Source organism: Triplophysa dalaica, chromosome 22 (genome assembly GCF_015846415.1).
Source record: "Triplophysa dalaica isolate WHDGS20190420 chromosome 22, ASM1584641v1, whole genome shotgun sequence".
NCBI lineage: Eukaryota > Metazoa > Chordata > Actinopteri > Cypriniformes > Nemacheilidae > Triplophysa > Triplophysa dalaica.
Genome location: NC_079563.1, coordinates 13,962,276 through 13,983,964, shown reverse-complemented (window position 1 = coordinate 13,983,964; position 21,689 = coordinate 13,962,276). Strand labels below are relative to the sequence as shown.

Below are 21,689 nucleotides of genomic sequence, written 5' to 3'. Positions count from 1 at the left end.
TTTTATTTATTTCAAACTGTAAATTACTCTGACGGCATTTTTATTTATTTATATTCTCTTTTGTTTTATTTAACCTTTTCAATTGAAGTAAACTAAATAAAAAGTCATAATAATATTTGAGACTTTTATTTTGAAAGTTTTGTGCGCGCACTATACCGGTAGTAAAATAATTTCAGAAGCTTGTGCCTGTACACAACTGAAGAAACCTTCCGCAGTAATTAATGAAAAAGCGACCAAATGAATAATTAGCAAATGCGTTTTGAACATATAAATATAAAATACATGCATTTCAGAAAATAAAGCAGCTAGCGTTAGTTTGTGAACGGAACGGTATTGTATTGATGTGGAATCGGACCAGTTGTTAAATACAACAAGGATTTCAGTGTCGGGATGAGCTTCTTCAGTTTCGGACAGAGTGCTGAAATTGACATAGTTCTGAATGATGCCGAGACGAGAAAAAAGGTGGAGCACAAAACAGAGGATGGAAAAAAGGACAAATATTTTCTGTTCTACGACGGGGAGACAGTCTCTGGGAAAGTCAACGTAACCCTGAAAAATCCAGGGAAAAGGCTGGAACATCAAGGCATCAAAATTGAATTTATCGGCCAAATCGGTAATTGAAACGCTTGGATGAGCGCTGCTTTACGACATCACGCTGTGTTATTTTTTCACCGCTTATTAAAGATGAAGGTTTGGCAGATGTGTGTTTGTATGGACGTGTTGCGCGCTCAATTCAGTCAGGAAGAAATACGTTTAGAAACGTTTATTTAATTAAGGGAATCCATAGAGTGAGAAATTGAACATGTCGAAGTTTCATGTTACAAACAGACAGTCAGTCTCGTGACAGATGACACATCCCTTGTAAAAGGCGGTATTATCCACGGGCCCACAGCCCCACACCTAGTGTATGTCACAGCCGGGCTCTCAATACTTCATACTTTTTGATGACTTAAGCATTTAGGGAACATTTATCTCCTTGCATAATCCTGATGTATTTCTATAAGAAATCACTCAAAAAAATGTTAGATACCTTAAAATGTCCATACTCAATCTAACCTTAGTCACATATGTACAAATAATAATGATATCCAATAAACACATCTTGAAATTAAACCTTAAATGCATTATGGAATAATTGTTTTTTTCCCCTTTTGTGACTACCTTATGTTTTTCCAGAGTTGTATTATGACAGAGGGAACCACCATGAGTTTGTGTCTCTGGTGAAGGATTTAGCTCGACCTGGAGAAATGGCCCAATCCCAGACCTTTGATTTCGAGTTTACGCATGTGGAGAAACCATATGAATCCTACACGGGCCAAAATGTAAAACTTCGGTATGCCATTTTTAGCGTACTGTGCTATAGTTCTTTAATGTGAAAGTCATGGGTTTCTGTCCCATACTGATACACCTTAAATGCACGATAAGTTACTTTGGATAAAAGCATTTATTTAATGCATAAATGTAATGTAAAAAATGTTTTAATACACTGTAAGTTGTAAAATGTCAAAGTTATTACACAGACCAGTCATCTCAGATGGTGTTATAAAATTGGTTTTTCCCTCAGTTATTTCCTGCGGGCCACAATCAGCAGGAGACTAAATGACGTCAGCAAAGAGATGGACATTGTGGTGCACACGCTCAGTACGTATCCAGAACTCAACTCCTCCATAAAGATGGAGGTGGGAATCGAGGACTGTCTGCACATTGAGTTTGAGTACAACAAGTCCAAGTAAGTTTGGTCAACGGCTACTGGCTCATTGAGCAAAATGCTCAAGTTAAAAGCTAAATAAATTTGACTTAAAAAGAGGTTAAAATTGAAACTAAAATAGTAAATGGTACTGAATTTTGTCTCTGTTCTCCACTGTTCGCCAATGTTTTTCTCCCAAAAATCCTTGAAATGGTAGGTATCACCTAAAAGATGTCATCGTTGGGAAGATCTATTTCCTGTTGGTGCGAATCAAGATCAAACATATGGAAATCGACATAATTAAACGTGAAACAACAGGAACGGGGCCAAATGTGTACCATGAAAACGACACCATTGCAAAATACGAGATTATGGATGGAGCACCTGTCCGAGGTCTGTAACTCTGAAGCTAACTTTATTTTTACTGCCTTATTTTCACTGCCATCATCCGTTTTTAAATATTTACCGATCTCTGCTTTATTTAGGCGAATCCATCCCAATCCGTCTTTTCTTGGCTGGGTATGAGATGACTCCTACCATGAGAGACATTAATAAAAAGTTCTCTGTACGTTATTACCTGAACCTCGTGCTCATCGACGAAGAAGAGAGACGCTACTTCAAGCAACAGGTACAGTATATTAGCAAATAAAAAGTTGCATCCACCAGGTGTTCTAGTTTGTGTATTAATGGACACTATGGATTTTCTAGGAGATCACGCTGTGGAGGAAGGGAGATATTGTAAGAAAGAGCATGTCCCACCATGCAGCCATTGCCTCTCAACGCTTTGAAGGTTCCGCAAGTGCAGAGAAAGCTCTCGCTCAGGCTAAAGAGGACAGCAACTAAACTCAACCACGTGAACCCATCATCTCGTGTGTGTGTGTATGTGCATGTGTGTATGGATTTTAAGAAGGCCTGAGCTCCCAACGCAGTTGAGGAGTGTAAACGTAAGATTTTACATTCCTAAACAAATATAGTTTATTCTTATTGTAAGTACAGTAGCTTTTAAAAGGGATGGATAAGAAAAGCAAAAACGCTTGATTTAAAAAAACACGCTTCAATATTTACAAATTTGTCCTCGCGGCCAGAAATATCTTGCTCCGTGTATGTTATAGAAATTCAAATAAGTTTTTAATATATCAACAGTCCATCTGGTAAACACAAACACATTCCATTCTCTATATTCCACTTGCAGTCTTTTATAAATCATGCGTTTAATATTCATATTGTTTTTCTTGCATTACATATACATTTATACAGTGTTCAGTTTCTGTTTCCGAAATAGCGTTGAACAAATTCATATTTTTGTAGTGATTTCAAACTGTTGGAAAGATTTTTTATACAGTATGTGTACCAGTCCATGCCTTTTTACTTCTGTTGCCATTCCTGAAGACAGATTATGGAATTCAGAGTCTTAACTAATGTGAAACATGTCTTAGGTGGTTACCCCAAACCCCATATCATCCCAAATTTACTTACACATTTCTATTTAGACTAAATTGTGTTTAGGCAAACAAACCAAATGATTGACACTGAGTAGCTGAACTGAAAGGCAACTGAATTTTTGTTTAAACAGAACGTGTCTTGAAGTGATAGTCTTAGCTCCTACACTTTCAAGTGTAAAGAAGATTTCAATTAAATTCAGTATTATGTGGGAGTTTGGAAACAACAATATTGGACCAAGTTGATTCCAATTGATAGACACGTTTATATTTTTGGCATTTTGTTTTGTTATGACCAACATCAGAAATCTTTTTTATGTTGTAGCGCTATTTAACAACCTGTCAAACTGCACTTGCGGTGCAGCTTGATGAATTCTGACAGAGCGTGCGGTCTTGAATGTTTGAAAAACAGAGGTAGCATATAAAACGATTTACTGGAAGTGATGGAATTTGGCACTTTATGCCCATTTTCAGAGAGCTGCAGCCTTTCAAATGAATGCTTTGTTAGTTACTCTCCAGTCGTAATTATTGCTTTTTGTCGTGTTTGGACAGTGGGGGTGTTTATCCATCCAAAAACATCCAGGATGAATCATCCTATGATGACCTGCTTTCTCTGGAGCTGTAATTTCAACAGATTGCTCTTTTGCTAGTACTTACATTTACTTAAGTGGAAAAATATCCTTGTGTCAGGGAACAGATATAAACTAAACCACAGTAAATCTAGCGTGTGCTTGCACACCAGTGTCCGAATACTGGTTCTAAATTGCTGTAATGTTTGTGTAACTGTTCTGTCTACCTTCAGGAGCGACTGTGCATATGTTTGCAGCTGTGTTTGGCCGATAGAGTAACTCTTGCTTCTGATGTCAGGACGCAAGACCTAACAGCTGAGGCCTATATAGAACATGTATAAAACTTCCACATGTAACTGTTATCATGGTTCATTGATCTGTCTCTTTGCAAAATAGTCATGACATTTGCCCTTCCTTTCTCTATGTGCCAGACTATGTTTACTGACTTAACATATGTGATTTTACAACTTAGCACTGTTTATCTTTTCAAAGCAACGAAGGAAATGTTTTCATTGTTTCTCAACATTCTTAACATTTATCATTGTGCAAAAACATGCTGCTTTATACAGCATTAGATAAACAACCATATTTCTATATTAATATTATGTATGTACAGTATATATTTACAGAAATGCAAGTATATGATTTTGACATGATTTAGAAATCGCTGATTGACAGCTCTTAGGTACTAGAAGAGTTTACAAAGGGGTTTTCAAGATTGTAGAGTTTAAATGTGCTGTAAAATAGGAAGAACATACAAGTGATCTAACTGCTTTCAGTACTGTAGTACTGCTTTCAGTTCTCTGTATACAGAATTTCTTTTTAACTCTGAACTGTCTAAACTCTCCTCACAAAACTTCCAGTGTTCTGTGTCCATATTTTACCTGCATTGGAACTAAGTTCAGGAAAATGTACGTGTGCTAATATTTTAAAGAAGTGATAAAAGTTCAAACTGGTGGTGGTGATGTACAGTATGACTTTATACGAGGTGTGTTTTGCAAGCTATAACAGTGCAAACAAAATGTAACTATAAACTCTTTAGATCAGTCTATCCAACAGAATGTGTTTTTTCAGACTGTATCATTACCTTAAAATTAACGCTTATTGTTAAGTTAGTTATTTAAAAGATACTGTAAAAAAGTAAAATATCTCGTTTGTCTGCCAGCAGTGCCACCTGATAGACACTAGAGGGAGGCCTGGCACCTTATTGGCTTGTATTTAAATCTATTGATGGAGAATTTTGTTTTCAAAGATCAGTGATATTTTTACATCATAGCCTAATACAGCGTTCATGGCACAGTGGTTTATATTTGCAATACATACTGAGAAAAATATGTGACCAACATATAGACTGCCTTTGTTATTCCTTTATGGAGTACGTTGCACATAAATTATTCAAATTTTCATACATAAACTTAGTTTTAATATCTCGTTGTTTTAAAAGTTGGGTAGAACCAACTAAAGACAGATCTGAGTTTTCAATAGTGTTCACACTTTGGCTGGGGTAACTTAGGCCTACTGTAAATGTATCGATTTGCTAGCTGTGGTGCTGACAGCTGTATTTTCAGAGAGTAAAACCTGTATCTGTATCGAGACCTTTTCCTGTACAATAGATCTGAACTATACAAACATATACATGATACTAAAATCTACAGAGACATACAAACATAAGGTACATATAGATTCAAAAGGCTAAATGTCATTTATATTTTATTCTTTACTTTTTTTGTTTCGTTTTTATGGAAAATGTCTGTCATTTACTTACTCTTAAGTTGTTCCAAGCCTGTATAAATTTAATTGTTCTTTTGAACACAAAGAAGGATATTTAGGAAAAAGTTAGCAACTGACATTTATGAAATCATTGACTACCATTAGTGGGAAAAATTACAAGATACTTTGAAGAATGTAGGCAGTACTAAAACACTTTTGACTACCATTTTATTTTTTTCTACTATGGTAGTCAACAATGTCCCTGAAATGTCACTTGCCAACATTTTCCCAATATCTTTCTTTGTTTAACAGAACAAAGAAATGTATACAGATTTGAAACAACTTTAGGGGGAGTAATTCATGTCATAATTTTCATTTTTGGCTGAAGCATCCCTTCAATCTATGACACCTCATCCCACGTTAGTATTTTGTCATGTGGGGTATACATTCTGGAAATAGACACCAAAAGCACATTTAATTCAAAGCTTTTTTACAGTATATTATGTTCAGGTATATTTATTTAATAATTACAAAAAATGAAGTGTATGCCTCATAACAATTAACCATGAAATAATTGTAGAAATCATTTTTAGATTTATTTGTATTAAAACAACAGTAACTACAAATTTACAATGGGCTCACAATAACCATAGTTTAACCGTGGTATTTATAGTAAAACTATTATAATAAAAATGGTAATAAATTTGCCAAAAACTACTAAAAGGTATTTTCTTATGGGTAACCCTGCCAAAGTCAACAATAGCAAGTTAAAACCCAGCAGACTGAAACTGTATTTAGGGTGTATCACAGGATAAATATAAATGGCAGCTGCTAAATTTTAGTCTCTGCCCCATTATTCAGACATATGCCTGCGGTGTTGAGGCGTGGAGCTAATGGGCAGCTCCAGCCCCTCACCAATAACCACAGCAACCGCTGAAAGCGTGATGCTCAGCAGCGCTGCCCGGTTTCCATGGCGACAAGACCTCCGTCATTCAGTCTTTTGACTATATTGTGAAGGAGAGCTACGGGAGGGGGAGTCTTTCCCGGACAAAATCAGGTCATTGTAGTTTTTAAACATCTTCCACTCTAGTTGTACAGCTAATGTAATGAGATTGGGATGTGAATTTGGGGAACAGGAGGAGATATTCTGCGATAATTTAGTGGTAAAGGTTTAAAAAAATAACAATTGATATATTTTTATCTGGGAATGGATCTTTTGCAGAGATTCCGTTTAAACAGCTAAAAAAATAAATCCTTTGATCAATGATCACAGTTTTGTAGATGTTGAGTAGACTGCATTAGTGAAGATTGACACTCCCACGGGAGATGATGTCATATTTGTCTTTGAGCTTTGCAGACTGTTCCTCCCCCTCCATAAAGACCATCTACTGTTAGTTTCTACTCCATTTTCTTTCTTATTAACCATTTATAGACTTGCGTTGTCCTTTTAAGTCTAGTAGTGCCTTATGTACAAAAAATCCAACAAATGTTCATAAATGACAAAGCATGATAATAAAGAATTATGATATTTATTTAAAACAATATTCAATTCTGCTAGCCATTATTACTAGTACGCTTGCATTTGTAGTTCTGCATGTTTCAGACAGCACATTCAACTGCTACGTCTATAAATGAAATAAACTTCTGTGGCATGGGAAGGAAGCTTTACTATATAAGGAATAGACATCCTGTGATGTCAGCACACTATTAATGCAGCGTGTGCCACAGTCACGTTCTTCACAAAACCTAGAAACCATTGTCTGTAATCCGCAAAATCAGATGCTAATCCTCCGAATGGGAAGCCAATTGTAAGCAGCTGGTTTGCATGCAAACACACAGTTATTTGTGTACGACCCAGGAAGGCGTCACTATGTGCTTGTGTGAGGCTGTTTATAGTCTGAGGCACAGATTAAAACCCCTGAAAGATTAAGGCCAGCAGGGATAGTGGTGTTGCACACAGGAGGTGTGTTTGTGACATACGCAGAGATTCAGCAATACTGTGACCAAACTGAACAGGCAGTCCTCTTTATGCCCCATCAGTTCATATAAGCCATGGTCTTTGTGTCGGTCTGCATTTGACTCAGCTTTTTTCATTCAGATAGCTTATAGACAAAGCTTAATGGATGTGAACATGATAATAATAACGATTTTTTTTGCTTTTGACTTGTTGTTCACTTTTTAATTCGACTTATCTGTTATGGTTTCATTCCTTTTGATATTTAAATTAATTGTAATACATTTTTAATAATTGAAGAGTTTGTTTGCATAAACATAGCTACATTTAAAAAATGGTCAACATTTTTTAAATCTCATGTTTAGTTTATATGTTATCATATTTTTATTGTGTAAGCTGTTTATTTTTATTTTAACTTAAGCAAACCAACCCAACTGCAGTTTGATTGATATTAATTGGAATGCACAAAAAAACTTTATCTGTTTTTGCAAATGAACAATTGTATTCGTTAATTCAATAACTAATTTCAGAAAAGAATAGCCAAAACTACAAAATTGCATTTTCACTAGTCATCTGGACCCAACTATGTTCTCTACACTATAGGGGTGTCACCTGTTGGTAACGGCAAAACGGTGATATTAAACAACAGTTATCAATATTTTGTTAATTCACACATTATTATATTTTAAATTCATCACCACCTGTTAAAAAGTTTGCCTTAAGAACCTCAATGGTTAAAAACTCTTTCTCTCTGCTTCTACACATATAATGAATGATTTATTGACCAAAAAGAGAACACACACACACACACAATTTGACTGATATTTGTTCAAAAACATGCAAAGATATTGTGAAAACATTCTCAATTCCTTTGGTATACACATCCATGTAGTAAAAACCTAATAACGTGACAGCCTGAAATATTAATCTCAATCTAATCAAGCATCCATGTATGTGCAAGCGCTGATCTGGCAACAAAATCACTTGGCACTAAGCTTTGCACATTTGTTGTCCCACTTTCATTTGCAATGATTGACAGTAAGAAGCCAATGTTGAAATCTGTATAAATGGCTTCTTCGAAAATCCCTTGAGCGTGCTTTCGGGGGTAGTGAGGGGGACCACGGGCATCCTGCCAAGTCACCCCTGATGTGACCGATGACAGCAAGGTGTGAATAAAGCCCTACCACAGCTTTTCTCTATTACCCCTCAGTGTTCTCTCCCCATCCTCATGAATATGGAGGGACTGGCTCACAGCAGATGAGGAGAACGAGAGAGGGAGGGGAGTAAGGGGTGGAGACAAAAGGAGAGAGTGAGGTGCATGAGGAGAGGAGCAGAAGGGGGAGGGGTGTGATGATTTCGTCAGTTGCCGTAGCAATGCGCAGGCTCCGTGGAAGAGGAAAGGACGGCTGCTTCTTAATGATCAGTGAACAACACTGAGCCTCGTCTGACTTAGATGAGACGCCGCTGATCTGGAGCAGGGTACCCAGTGCAGCCATCACGACTGGGAACGTTTGTCTTTTTGTGAGTGTGATGGGAATGACTTTGTCTACATTGTGATCAAGATTAGCTGATGCTGGTTTCACTCTGATCGGAGGAATAGGAGGGGCGCTTTCTACCCAGATACACAAGGAGAGATTTTTCTGCAGGTAATTTGTTCCTGCCTCTCTTTCCTCCATGCACCGCTTCCATCCCCCCATTGTTTTTCCATTATTCCCTGTGGGAAGTGGGATAACCTTGATCTACCTTTTTCATTTTAGCATCTTATTTAATGTCTTTTTGTTGAAGATTTGTAGAATTAGACATGATTGCTTGTGTCCTAATGTATATTATATAATAATATTATAAATTATAATATTGCACCAAGTATGTGATTTTGACATTATTAAGAAACATTATTTTCAAATCCATGTGATGTGGTTTTAAGAAATGCTTATAAATTATTCAAGCAGAACTGATTTGTGATGTTGTATTTTATCTCTGACATGCTTTATGAGATCCGCCATATTTCCTCCCATCGTGGCTTGTTACATTGATCTTAACTCGTGACATGGACGTGTTCATGTTCATATTTCAGGATGTAGGTCACACCTGGTGCATGAATCCTTAATGGGCACATAACATTTATTCTCTCTTCAATTGAAATTTTAATTGAAATTTGTTCTCCAAGTGGTCTTTTTGACAAATTCTATTGTCATTCATCAGTATACTGATAAAGAATGCAAAGCACATTTAAATTACGTCATACAAAGCGGAACTGTTGTTCACTAACAAAAGTGTTTTATTCCATTGCCACAGTTTGTGTTCCATCGATTGATTTGAGGTCAATATGCTATTTACACCCCTGCCCACTGCATCCATCCCCCTTTTCTAGGAAGTGTAAATGAGAGGCAACCATTTGTCTCTCTAACATTAAATTACTTTTTGCTTCGCACATCAGTTTTTGATGTTAAGGTTTTTTTAAACTGGTAAAAACGGCACACATGTAGAGAAATATGTGGGCACAAACATAGATCCATGTGTAGACTAGGGACAAGACTAAACTGGGAACAGTGCATAAAGAAACACAACACACAGAGAAAAATCCACACTAGATTGAGGTGCTAGTGTTTTATAGCATTAGTGATATGGCACTTTGCTGAGTAATGTAATGTACTGTGTTAAAGCTTTTGCAAGCTTGTTTTAAATGGCTTTTTATCCTGCAGCTTTTAGCCTGACAGTAAGCCTGATAAAGCTTTTGGAGCTCATTCATGAAACTGTCAGATCACAGGGTGAAAAGGACGCACAAACTACAATTTAAGAGTAGATAGGCCTTATGATGTAACATAATTGGACTTAATTTGTCTTGATTTGGAAATAATATATTATACAAAATGCATTGTTGCATTGTTGCATGAGCACTTTGAGTTTATAAAGAATGGTAATATTTTTAAATCAATATAAAGTGCATTGTCAGGCACTAATGATTGCAAAAAGTGCTAATGTATGTGCCTTTTCAATTATTAATTTTTTAAAGAGCTATCATTTGTTTAAGAACGTGTAGGCCTTTGTGGGTTGAGTGGTAGATATAAATGATGTTTTATTAACAAGGTTCGGGGGGAGCACATGTAGATGATTAACTTAGCTCGCTTTCGATAAACAATCACAGTAATCATCGTAACAGCCTATAAGTAGTCAAACCACCTCACCTCCTTACTCTCGGATGTTTCGCAACATCCCTCCTTCACCCCGACTCCACACCTGTTTTTACTTCAGCACCTCAGGGTATGATCTGGGTCCCGGCACACTCCAAGCCCGGGGCTCTCTCCCCGGTCAAGGGGCAGGTGCTCGGAGTTCGAGGAGGATTACCTCGCCCCGGAAATGCACGCTAGACATGCATACTATCGGTCCAAGTTCATTAGCTGCAAGGCGAACTCATGAATTGCTGTTTGTCTTGAGGAGCAGTGGCGTCCCAGAATTCATTGGGAAAAAATCCCCATGACTCTGCTGAATCAACTGCATCTCAAATGAAACCCAATTACTCTTCTTCTGTTTGAACTACAGTATATGCAGTCAAGAAGTCGTACACTATGCTTGCTTAGTCAAAGATGAAGAAATAATTGTAATGAGATGTCAAAACTGTATATTTGCATAATCACTTCACAATTTTCACAGTAATATCGCCACTGTCCTTCTGAAACCTTGTATCTCCATGCATATTTCGTGATTTATTTTATCTATTGCCATGAATCATTATTATTTGACACCCTTTGTTTGTCACCAGATCTGGCAAATATCTAACTAATAAAAGTATTCAAAAGTGCTTGTAAACTTTGACAACACAGTTTTTAATCATTTAAAAAGTGCTCTTTTTTCCCTTTCTTGAAAAACAGCAAATTTGGACATCGTGGTTTTCAAAGAACAGCGAAGATAGAAATGTTAGGAAAACAGGAATTATTTATACATAACACAGCAAAATTGTCAGTATTAAAAAAGATCACATTAACTCTCACGTTATATATATAACTCACCCTTTGAGGGTGTAGATTATATATACACTGTGAGTGTTAATTTGACCCTCTTTTAACATTGGCGATTTTACTATGTATTTTGATACTAAATATGGTAAATGTAACACCTGTTTATAAGTTTTTAAGTAAACTTATAAAAGAAAGAGTTTTGGCTTTATAGCTTCAATAAGAACATTGAACTTTCTGTCTCACAAAAGGTACATTGTAGTGGAAAAAGGTTCTTTAGATGAAATTTTTTTTAGGAACCCATGAAAAAATGGTTCTTTATGGCATCGCTGTGAAGAAACACGGTATATGAAGGGAAATCTCCAGTAGAAGTTTACTGACAATTTGAATGATTTCCTATTTTTAATGTGGTGAGACGATAACACGTTGACCACAATCTCATATTGTCCTCCATGTAATCAGGCTTGTTCCAGCATTGACCTCCACGTGACCGTGTGATCTAGAGGGCATCAGAATGGAGGCCCCTCTGGTGTGCCTGGATGAGGAGTTTGAGGATCTACGGCCCTGCAAGATGGAGGAGCTTGATACAGAGTCTCCCTACAGGCCGCACAAAACCGTTCCTCTTGCCCCGCTGTGCCGTGAGGACTTCTCAGAGCTGGAGAACTTCTCTGAGATGATGAGCTTCAAGTCCATGGAGGATCTGGTCAATGAATTCGACGAGAAGCTGAACGTGTGCTTCCACAACTACAACACCAAGACAGAGGGTCTTGCACCTGTGCGTAACCAATCACATGCTGAGGAGGATGAGGAACGGCTTCAAGATGAAGAGTAAGCTGAAACCTTTCACATTCCGTAATGTTTGAAATTGCAACATATTGTATGTGATGTAAACTATTTTTGCTTTGAAGTATACATTTAGGTTGAATTTGAATTTTTGATATAATTTACAATGCAAAACAACAGTAGCTATAGATACTATTGGCATTGATCCCAAAAATTGTATTGTTGCTTTAAATCATAAATATGCATCCAGTTGGCCGTCCCTCAGCCGATCAGAAGTGAAGCTATGTCTGACATCCATGCCAAGTCGCCTGCCAATCTAAAAATGTCCTTTGTCCATGACCAGTGTCTTTCAGCTGTGAATTATTCAGCAAACCATTCTACGCCTCAGTGCTTTTGTTTGCCTTGATGTGTGTCTGTGCTGACAAGACTGTCACCATTGTTAAATCAGAGACATCTCGCAAAATAGGACGAAAAAAGCTCTTGGTCTAAATAAAGCGCATCTTCGTGTGTCACTAGTAGATAAACTGAAAAAAAATATGACCATTCCCTCAGAGCTCTGAAAATATGCGAGCATGCATTTGCTCGAAGTCTATCGGATCCTCCTTTCACTTTTCGAAACTGATCAAAGTGTATTTTATTTGCATATTTTGTTTTTTTTGTGTCCGCCGTAAATATGCAGTTGATTTATGATTTGTTAGCGTGTTGTTTTCTGTATCCCCGCTGTGATGTGTTCTCATTGCCCGTGGGTTTTGTTCTTGGCTCCAGATCAGTCACAAGTCTGTCCCTGTGCTAGTACTGACTGTAATTCTCAGTATTTTAAAGTACTGCGGTTGGTACATTTTATGAAACACGTGGACTGCTGCATCTCAAATTCTTCAGACACGAATCAGACAGCCTTAGACAGTAAAATATGGGTAGACTATGAGCCTGTACCAGCTTGGAATGGAGGCTGGTGGGCTTGTGTCCGTGTGCTCTCAGAGATCAGGGCATTTGTCAATGGGCACTTGTTCCCTGGCTGGCTGAACAGAAGCACAAAGTGTGGAGAGAGTCATTTCAGTACACAGATGAATAAATAGAAAAAGAAAGAAAAGAGAAATGAGAGAGAGCTTTGTCACTACACAGTTATAAAAAAACACGACATGTAACTATTTCAAGGGGAGTCTTACACACATGTTGACATTATGTGCATTAGTACAGTGAACTTAACAGATCATAGTCAAGATTTCAGTCTCATTTAACACTTTGTTAATCAAAATGTATTTTCATACATAAATAACACAAGGCTCTGTGAAATGTGTGCTTATTAAATGAACATTATTCATGATGTTGCGTGTGTTTCGTATTCATCATTGTATGTGCTGTTTAAAACACTGTGTATATAAATGTTCACACGTGTGTTCTTGTAGTGTGTGGGATGCTTTGACTGACAACTACATGCCCTCCTCTGTGTCCAGCTGGGACGACCCCAACTCAGAAACACTGAATGGCAACTACTCAGATCACGAGGTAAACGTCCCATCTCTTCTGTTGTAATATCTTTCAGCTACATTAATATTATATAATTTATATTATAGACGGTCATACAACATATTCAAATGTTACTATGGATGCGGTCTGTACAAACCTCGAAGAATAGAGTCCCTGCAGATTGTTTCTGATAACAAGAAATAAGAAGAAAATTACATTAGCTAGCAAGTTGAAAGTATGTCTAGCCAGTACAACTCTGTTGACGGAAGTCGTGCCACTCGGCGGCCATGTTTGCAACAATTAAACACGTTGACAAAGGCTTGTGCCGGAACGTCGGTGAAATAAAAAGCTTGCACAAGTGAGTGTGCGATCGGTTTTTCTTATACATATACAACAATTAAACATCATATTTCCCATCAATAATGAAACATGACAGAAACTGTATAATAAGTTTGGTTTGCTGAGCTTAAATAGCGCTAGAAATAACCTTTTTCGAGGTCGCCTCATCTACCGCACCTGCACAAACGGCTCACTAGAGCCCCGCCCAAGAGAATCTTCAGTCTTTATTCATTGACGATTGGCTCGTTATACTGGAAGGCGGGGCTTTCTTTGCTAGAGCGGCCATATTGAGCCTTGCATTCCTCCCCTTTAATTGTAAAGGCATTGGGGCATCTTGTCAATATATAATCTTTGGCCAATATTATTTTGGGTTACCAGTAATGAACCGTTAATTGGCCAAACTTAAATGCAACAATGTTACACTACCCATTTAACAAATAGTTCTTTTATAAGTGTAACAGTAAACTGTTATACTGCAAAATACTGATATTTATTACAAATAATATAAATAAAATATAAATTGTTATATTATTAGCGGAAGTTAACTCCGGGCCAGGTACGTGCGGCTGATGACACCGTCTGTATTGTATTGTTCAGAATTGTTTTCATAAAACGTAACACACTTGTCATTAATACTTTTAAATTATATTTTGAAAGGCATTGGAATGATTGAGTTATTTTGTATGATACAGTCATTCTACCATCAAAAGAAATCTACTGTATTTCCCAGAAGCGTATGACTGCAGTATTATCTAGAGGTCCAGGCAGCTTTAGCCGTTAGGTTCAGGGTGTGGTGTATAATAATGCCAAATGGACTGCAAGTACAGCAGAGTAACTCATTGCCAAATACTCAATCTGATCTACTTTCCATGGCGTTCAGCCAGAGCACTGTCACAAGCTTTGCACCAAATACACGTCTAGACACGGCTCATGTTAGAAAAGCCAACAGAACCTCCAAAAATTTTATCATTAAAACTTGTCATTAACTGGCAGACGTTTTTTTATGCCAGTTACTTTTTACGTATAGTTAATCCAGCTGATTTTTCACCAGTTTTATTTTATGTAAATGTGTATTGATCAGGACATATTCTGGTAATATTCTAACTTGTAAAATCTAAGTTTTATTATCAGTTTTTGCAGTAAAATGCAAAAGAGTTTATTGTAGGACACTGTTTGATACAACATCTGGCAACCACAGGGGCTTGCTAATATTTGAAAGCACTTTCCTCAGCACACTGACAATGAGTATTATGGAGCCATTAATCCTGCCTTGTTATGTCATATCGATGCTGCTGACTCTCACAAACATGTTACGAAGCTTCTCATGATTTTTTGGCTTTTAAGATTCACGAGAAAGAAGAGGACGAGATGAATGAGAAGAATGAAAATGCCAACTGTTTGTCAGATGAGCCTCTTATAACAGCTGATCAGGTGAACCTTACACATACTTTGATTTAGCATATGAATGTGATGATGGCACGGTAAAGGTCATAAGTAATAGTGCAGTGTTCTTTACGCTTTTTTATACAAAGACACTGCTGAAATGCTCATTCAAAATGTCCATTATTTCAACACCAGGTTATCGAGGAGATCGCTGAGATGATGGAAAATTCTCCAGATCCTGTAGAGACTGAGGAAGAGGAGGAAGATGACACTGGGATCTCCTCCTCTAAAAGCAGCCCCTCCCTTCTGGAAGAGATCCACATGCTGTCTCAGGCGTCCAACAACAACTGCTCTTATGAAGGTGCTCATTCAAAATCAATCAATTTTAAACTCAATGTGAAGTGTATCTTTCAATATTTAAATTAGATATGATGAAACTAAGACCAGTTAAAGGTATAGTTCAGCAAAAAATAAAAATAAAGTCTCATTTATTCACCCTTTTCGCATTCAAAAATAGATATGAATCTGTGGTACACAAAATAAATATTTTGAGAAATGTCTCAGTGATTTTGTGTACATGCAGTGGAAGTCAATTAGGGCAATTTGTTTGTTTATCAACGTTCTTCAAAATATCTTTTTTTGTGTTTCGAATTAGAAAGAAAGTTTTGCAATGACATCAAGGTGACAGAATTTTCTTTTTGGCTGAACTATCCCTTTAATTGTAATAATATAATAATAATAAAAAAGAATAATAAATAATAAATAAGATCGCTGTTAAGGTAAGACTACAATCGTTAGTCAGAGTCCTTGAGCATTATTATCAGAGATAAACGTGTCTCGATCGATACCGCCAGATCAAGGTCATGAAATGTGCAGTACGCATCTGGGCACGCTCCGTCTCCCCAGGTATAGAGCGAGAGATCTAACTGGGTGTATATTGTAGAGAAGGTTTCTATTTTAAAATGTGTTGTTTCAGCATTCTCTCAACCCACAGACTGATGAAACTGTGAAAAAATGTGTTTGAAATCAAAGATGTTAAAACAGATACAAATAACAATACTTGATTGCCAATTTAAACCACAAATGAGATTATAATACAGCATCTCAACTGAAAAGGCACCAATGAGCTTGGAACAATTGAAGACTCTTCTTAACTCTCCTCAGTTTCTATAAAGATCCCAACAGATGTTCAGATTTGCATCAAAGCCCACAACCGTAAATCAGAAGTGTTCTCAAACTCAACTTTTCTCTTTGTCATTTAGGTCTGGGGCTGATGCCGAGCTCGGCGCTGCTCGACATCTTGTGTCGGATGGAGAAGGCGATCCGAGAGTATTCGGAGGACCTGGTGGCCCAGCTGGCCCGGCGGGACGAGCTAGAGTTCGAGAAGGAGGTGAAGAACACGTTCATCACGGCTCTGATGGAGGTCCAGAACAGACAAAAGGAGCAGAGGGACATGAGCAAGCGTACCAAACGTAAAGACAAAGCCATGAGTCTGCAAGGCTCCACTCGCTCCGAGAAAACAGGGACCATGCCTGTGAAGGTGAGTGTAGTTGCTGCATTGTAGAGGTTTGACTTGAAGATTGCACGCTCAGACTTCTTTTCTCTGCGGTTAATGTATGTTGCCTCATTACTCTTTAGCTGCACTTAGCACTTACTGGAAGAGCAGAGAAAGCATTCATTCCCTCGCAGAATGAGCTGTGAAGGCAATACTGGCTTCCTCTTACAGTAATGCTGCTGTTATCCGATTACTTTCATCCGAGTAACTGGGGGTTTGCCTCAGTCTCACTGGAGGATCTGTATGGCGTGTCTCTATAATGTCACATCGGCACACTCACCGGTTTATGCCGTATTTTCCCATTTAAGTTCAGTATCTATCTAATTTTATTTTATACCATAATCAAATATGAAACGCTTTCTGAATGTTTGCTATTTGGGTAGATGCCCTGAAATGTCAGACAGCATCCTTCTTTGTGATATGCAACTTCCTATAAACTTCCTAAAACTAACTTGACCCACGTAGCTAAGTAGAGATGCAGTTCAATATCTTATATTAATGGAATCGTTCACCCAGAAATGAAAATGTTGTCCTCTTTAATTCATCCACATTCACCTGTAGGCCTATGTGGCTCTTTCTTCTGTGGAACGCAAAAGAAGATATTTTGAGAAATATCTCAGTGGTTTTGTGTTCAGACAATGGAAGTTAATAGGGGCTGATGCTGTTTAGTTACATACATTCTTCAAAATATCTTCTTTTGTGTTCTGCAAATAAAAGTCATACATGTTTAAGATTTTCCCCTTTTGGGTGAACTATACCTTTAAGAGACTGCATCATTTTACATTATAAGCAATAAAGAACTGCTTATAGGATGTAAAACATCCATTTTTTCTTAAATGTCCAATTTTCTGTTTTGCTTTGGTTTTAGAGCTCTGTTTGGATTAATGAGATCTCACATGAGATCTGGAATGAAGGATGTCTGGCATTTAATATTTCATGTTTTAATGTTTTCCAGCGCTTCAGTATGGAGGGTCTGTCCAACATCCTACAGACAGGGATCAGACAAACTTTTGGGAACTCAGGGACAGAACGACAGGTGAGGAAGTTCATTTCAGTAAATGCTATTAACTAAATAAGCTTACTTAAGCAGTAACATGACTCTACTACCCTTACATGAACAGTGTTTTTCTTACTTGTTTGTGGTCCACAGTATCTAAACACAGTCATTCCATATGAGAAAAAAGGGACCCCTCCATCTGTGGAAGACTTGCAAATGCTCACAAAAAGTAAGTCAACAATACAAAGGCCATCAAGGTAATGATTGTAAAAGTAGCTTTTCATCTTTAATGAGCTATAAAGCCAAAATACATGATGTCCACCAGAGAAGATACAGTTGAAAGAAAAAGTATGTGAACCCTTAGGGCTTACTTGGATTTCTTCATAAGTTGGTTATAAAATGTGTTATGATCTTCATCTAAGTCACAACAATAGAGAAACACAGTCTGCTTAAACTAATACTGCGCAAACATTATACGTTTTCATGTTTTTATTGAACACAACATGTAAACATTCATAGTGCAGGGTGGAAAAAGTATGTGAACCTTTGGGTTTAATAACTGGTTGACCCTCCTTTGGCAGCAATAACATCAACCAAACGTTTCCTATAGTTGCAGATCAGACCTGCACAACGGTCAGGGGAAATTTTGGACCATTCCTCTTTAAAAAAGTGTTTCAGTTCAGCAATATTCTTGGGATGTCTGGTGTGAATCGCTCTCTTGAGGTCATGCCACAGCATCTCAATCGGGTTGAGGTCAGGACTCTGACTGGGCCACTCCAGAAGGCGTATTTTTTTCTGTTGAAGCCATTCTGTTGTTGATTTACTTCTATGCTTTGGGTGGTTGTCCTGTTGCATCGTCCATCCTCTGTTAAGCTTCAGTTGGCGGACAGATGGTCTTAAGTTTTCCTGCAAAATGTCTTGATAAACTTTGGAATTCATTTTTCCATCGATGACAGTAATCCGTCCAGGGCCTGAGGCAGCAAAGCAGCCCCAAACCATGATGCCCCCTCCACCATATTTCACAGTTGGGATGAGGTTTTGATGTTGGTGTGCTGTGCCTTTTGTTCTCCACACATAGCGTTGTGTGTTCTTTCCAAACAACTCAATTTTGGTTTCATCTGTCCACAGAATGTTTTGCCAGTAGTGCTGTGGAACATCCAGGTGCTCTTTTGCAAACTTCAAATGTGCTGCAATGTTTTTTTTGGACAGCAGTGGCTTCCTCCGTGGTGTCCTCCCATGAAGTCCATTCTTGTTTAATGTTTTCCTTATTGTAGATTTGTCAACAAAAATGTTAGCATGTGCCAGAGATTTCTGTAAGTGTTTAGCTGACACTCTAGGATTCTTCTTCACCTCATTGAGCATTCTGCGCTGTGCTCTTGCAGTCATCTTTACAGGACGACCACGCCTAGGGAGTGTAGCAACAGTGCTGAACTTTCTCCATTTGTACACAATCTGTCTTACCGTGGACACATGGACATCAAGGCTTTTAGATATACTTTTGTAGCCCTTTCCAGCTTTATGTAAGTCAACAATTCTTGATCGTAGGTCTTCTAAGAGCTCTTTTGTGCGAGGCATGGTTCACATCAGACAACGCTTCTTCAGAACAGCAAACTCAAAACTGGTGTGTGTTTTTTATTGGACAGGCCAGCTTTAATCAACACATCCAATCTCATCACATTGATTGGACCCCAGGTTGGCTGACTCTTGGCTCCAATTAGCTCTTGGAGAAGTCATTAGCCTAGGGTTTCACATACTTTTTCCACCCTGCACTATGATTGTTTACATGTTGTGTTCAATAAAAACATGAAAACGTATAATGTTTGTGCGCTATTAGTTTAAGCAGACTGTGTTTCTCTATTGTTGTGACTTAGATAAAGATCAGAACACATTTTATGACCAATTTATGAAGAAATCCAAGTAAGCCCAAAGGGTTCACATACTTTTTCTTTCAACTGTATATAATAAGCGAAATGAAAATTTTACAGAACAATGACATCTCTGATGATGCGATCAAGGCGGGCACATGTGTTATTTATTGTAGTTTTGTAACTTATCTTTCTTCAAAAGCAAGAGAAAATATTAAAAAGCACATTTTGACTATTCAATTAATTCAACAGTAAAAAATTTGCAAAATAAATAAAGCGGAAAAAACGTTTGGTATTGTTTGGTATTCGGTAAGTGTATTTGGTAAGTGTTTCATTTTATTCGGTTTCAGACCAAAAATGTCACTTCGGTGCATCCATACTATGAATTCATCTTTGTATATTTTCATTTTCTCAGTTCTTTATGCCATCAAAGAGGACAGTGACAAGGTCCCAACCCTTTTGACTGACTATATATTGAAAGGTAGTTCTAGAACATTCTCAATTTTCCAGAATAAGATTCAAATTCATTTTTATTAAAAATTATAATAATAAAAGTATCACTATTATAATGACTTTTGTATGGTTTTATATTATTTGACATGGTATTGTACAATTTTAAAATATAAAATTGTATTCACATACAATGTTATATATGCTTTATTTAGTTATATTTTATATTTGCAATATATTTGTTTATGTAATATTTTGATTTAAAAGGAAAACTCACAGCACCTCTTAAAACAGACGAAATAAATGTCAGTTTAAGTTTGCTTGCTTAAACACAGAACTTTTAACTTAACATTTTTGTAGCCAGCCTTTTAAGCCCATTAAACGTTATCACTTCTCTATCTTTCAGTTCTGTGTCCTACCTAAAGACTGAGCGTGGTCTGCCATCGGGGAGAGTGTGGAGAGGGCAGGTATCTTTGTTCCACCTCTGTCTCCAGACCTTCGGTTGTCCAGCCCAGCTGCATGAGCTCCCTTACCCATTATCAGCGAGGGACCCTGAACATCTAACCATCCTTCTCTTGCGTATCGAATGACCTTCGGCCCTCGCTCATCTCACTGCAGTTCCTCCCTTACCTTATTCACATAGCCACGAGGTTCACACCACATCGCCTGGTGCTTTTCATGTTTTCTACGTATGCCACTACGGGCCAAAAGCCATATAGAGTGTGTGAGGGTAACAGGCAGACTATATGATTGGTTCAAATCTTTGATCAGGTAAATTTTGTTATTTTTTTTAGACAAGCCTAACATCAGGCAATATTACACAACACTATCATTCCCATCCGTTTGGAAGGCAGGTGATGAGAAGGGCATTATTTCATCTCTGTAAAGCGTAGGTGCATTGATTTAAGAGCACATTTGAAAATAATCTATCCTGCTTTTTGCTGTTTCAGTATTGTGGCTTCATTTCAGCCAAGTTGTTTGAAAATACAGCATGTTTCGTGTTCTACATTAATGCCAAGTTATAGGGAAAAACCTTGTGACTTATCTCATTTTGATTTTTCATCCTGTGTATGTTATGTACAGTTCTACATTTATTTGACAATGTACTATTTGTTTTTATAGAACTTTTTTTTTGACAACATTAACTGTCATTCATGCTTTGTGCTTACATCTTTAATGTATATATTTCTTATTTACTAAGGGACATGGAGGAATGTGAAGTATTGCTGAGTTATAGATCCAATAAATGTCAAAAATTGTCAAAAGTCTGTTTATTGTTTCCTCCTCAATGTATGTAATACCTCTTTGTTACACTAGAGGTCAGTCACACTGAATACAAGCAGTTCACTGATGCTCATCTGTCCCTTTGGAAATACAAAACTGCACTAATCTGCAAATGTTTTCACATATTAATAAAACATAGTGACACCTGCTTGGATCTGCGATCTAGGCGACTGACACCAAAGGGCTGCTGTTGTATTAATGAATGTTGCAACACATTATTTCTTCAAATAAGCCATTTCGTGACACAATATTAG

General features: G+C 37.4%; 2 protein-coding genes across 3 annotated transcripts; both read left to right on the top strand.

Moving 5' to 3' along the window:
• The first annotated feature begins 171 nt into the window (after nt 1-171).
• On the top strand, nt 172-4,055 carry vps26bl (vacuolar protein sorting 26 homolog B, like). Its single transcript, XM_056737288.1, has 6 exons — nt 172-613; nt 1,177-1,333; nt 1,565-1,729; nt 1,905-2,080; nt 2,173-2,315; nt 2,396-4,055. Exons 1-6 carry the CDS (start codon nt 391-393, stop codon nt 2,528-2,530), a joined length of 999 nt encoding a protein of 332 aa, XP_056593266.1. The 5' UTR covers nt 172-390; the 3' UTR covers nt 2,531-4,055.
• A 4,674-nt stretch (nt 4,056-8,729) lies between these two features.
• fez1 (fasciculation and elongation protein zeta 1 (zygin I)) lies at nt 8,730-21,419 on the top strand. Of its 2 annotated transcripts, XM_056736206.1 has the most exons (10): nt 8,731-9,005; nt 11,775-12,140; nt 13,502-13,601; nt 15,246-15,332; nt 15,480-15,645; nt 16,547-16,824; nt 17,795-17,875; nt 17,990-18,065; nt 20,117-20,182; nt 20,558-21,419. In XM_056736206.1, the coding sequence occupies exons 2-10, from the start codon at nt 11,827-11,829 to the stop codon at nt 20,572-20,574; spliced, it is 1,185 nt and encodes a 394-aa protein (XP_056592184.1). In that variant the 5' UTR covers nt 8,731-9,005; nt 11,775-11,826; the 3' UTR covers nt 20,575-21,419. The 2 variants fall into 2 exon arrangements, with proteins under 2 accessions (XP_056592185.1, XP_056592184.1); XM_056736207.1 differs by lacking the exon at nt 20,117-20,182 and having other exon boundaries at nt 8,730-9,005.
• The last annotated feature ends 270 nt before the right edge of the window (nt 21,420-21,689 follow it).

Excerpts from the sequence above, each read along its gene's own strand:
- fez1 (XM_056736206.1), top strand. The coding sequence starts at position 11,827 with ATGGAGGCCCCTCTGGTGTGCCTGGATGAGGAGTTTGAGGATCTACGG. Across the intron at positions 15,646-16,546 it reads CAACAACTGCTCTTATGAAG|GTCTGGGGCTGATGCCGAGC; the intron begins GTGCTCATTCAA and ends TTTGTCATTTAG. Across the intron at positions 16,825-17,794 it reads CAGGGACCATGCCTGTGAAG|CGCTTCAGTATGGAGGGTCT; the intron begins GTGAGTGTAGTT and ends AATGTTTTCCAG.
- vps26bl (XM_056737288.1), top strand. The coding sequence starts at position 391 with ATGAGCTTCTTCAGTTTCGGACAGAGTGCTGAAATTGACATAGTTCTG. Across the intron at positions 614-1,176 it reads TGAATTTATCGGCCAAATCG|AGTTGTATTATGACAGAGGG; the intron begins GTAATTGAAACG and ends ATGTTTTTCCAG. Across the intron at positions 2,081-2,172 it reads GGATGGAGCACCTGTCCGAG|GCGAATCCATCCCAATCCGT; the intron begins GTCTGTAACTCT and ends TGCTTTATTTAG.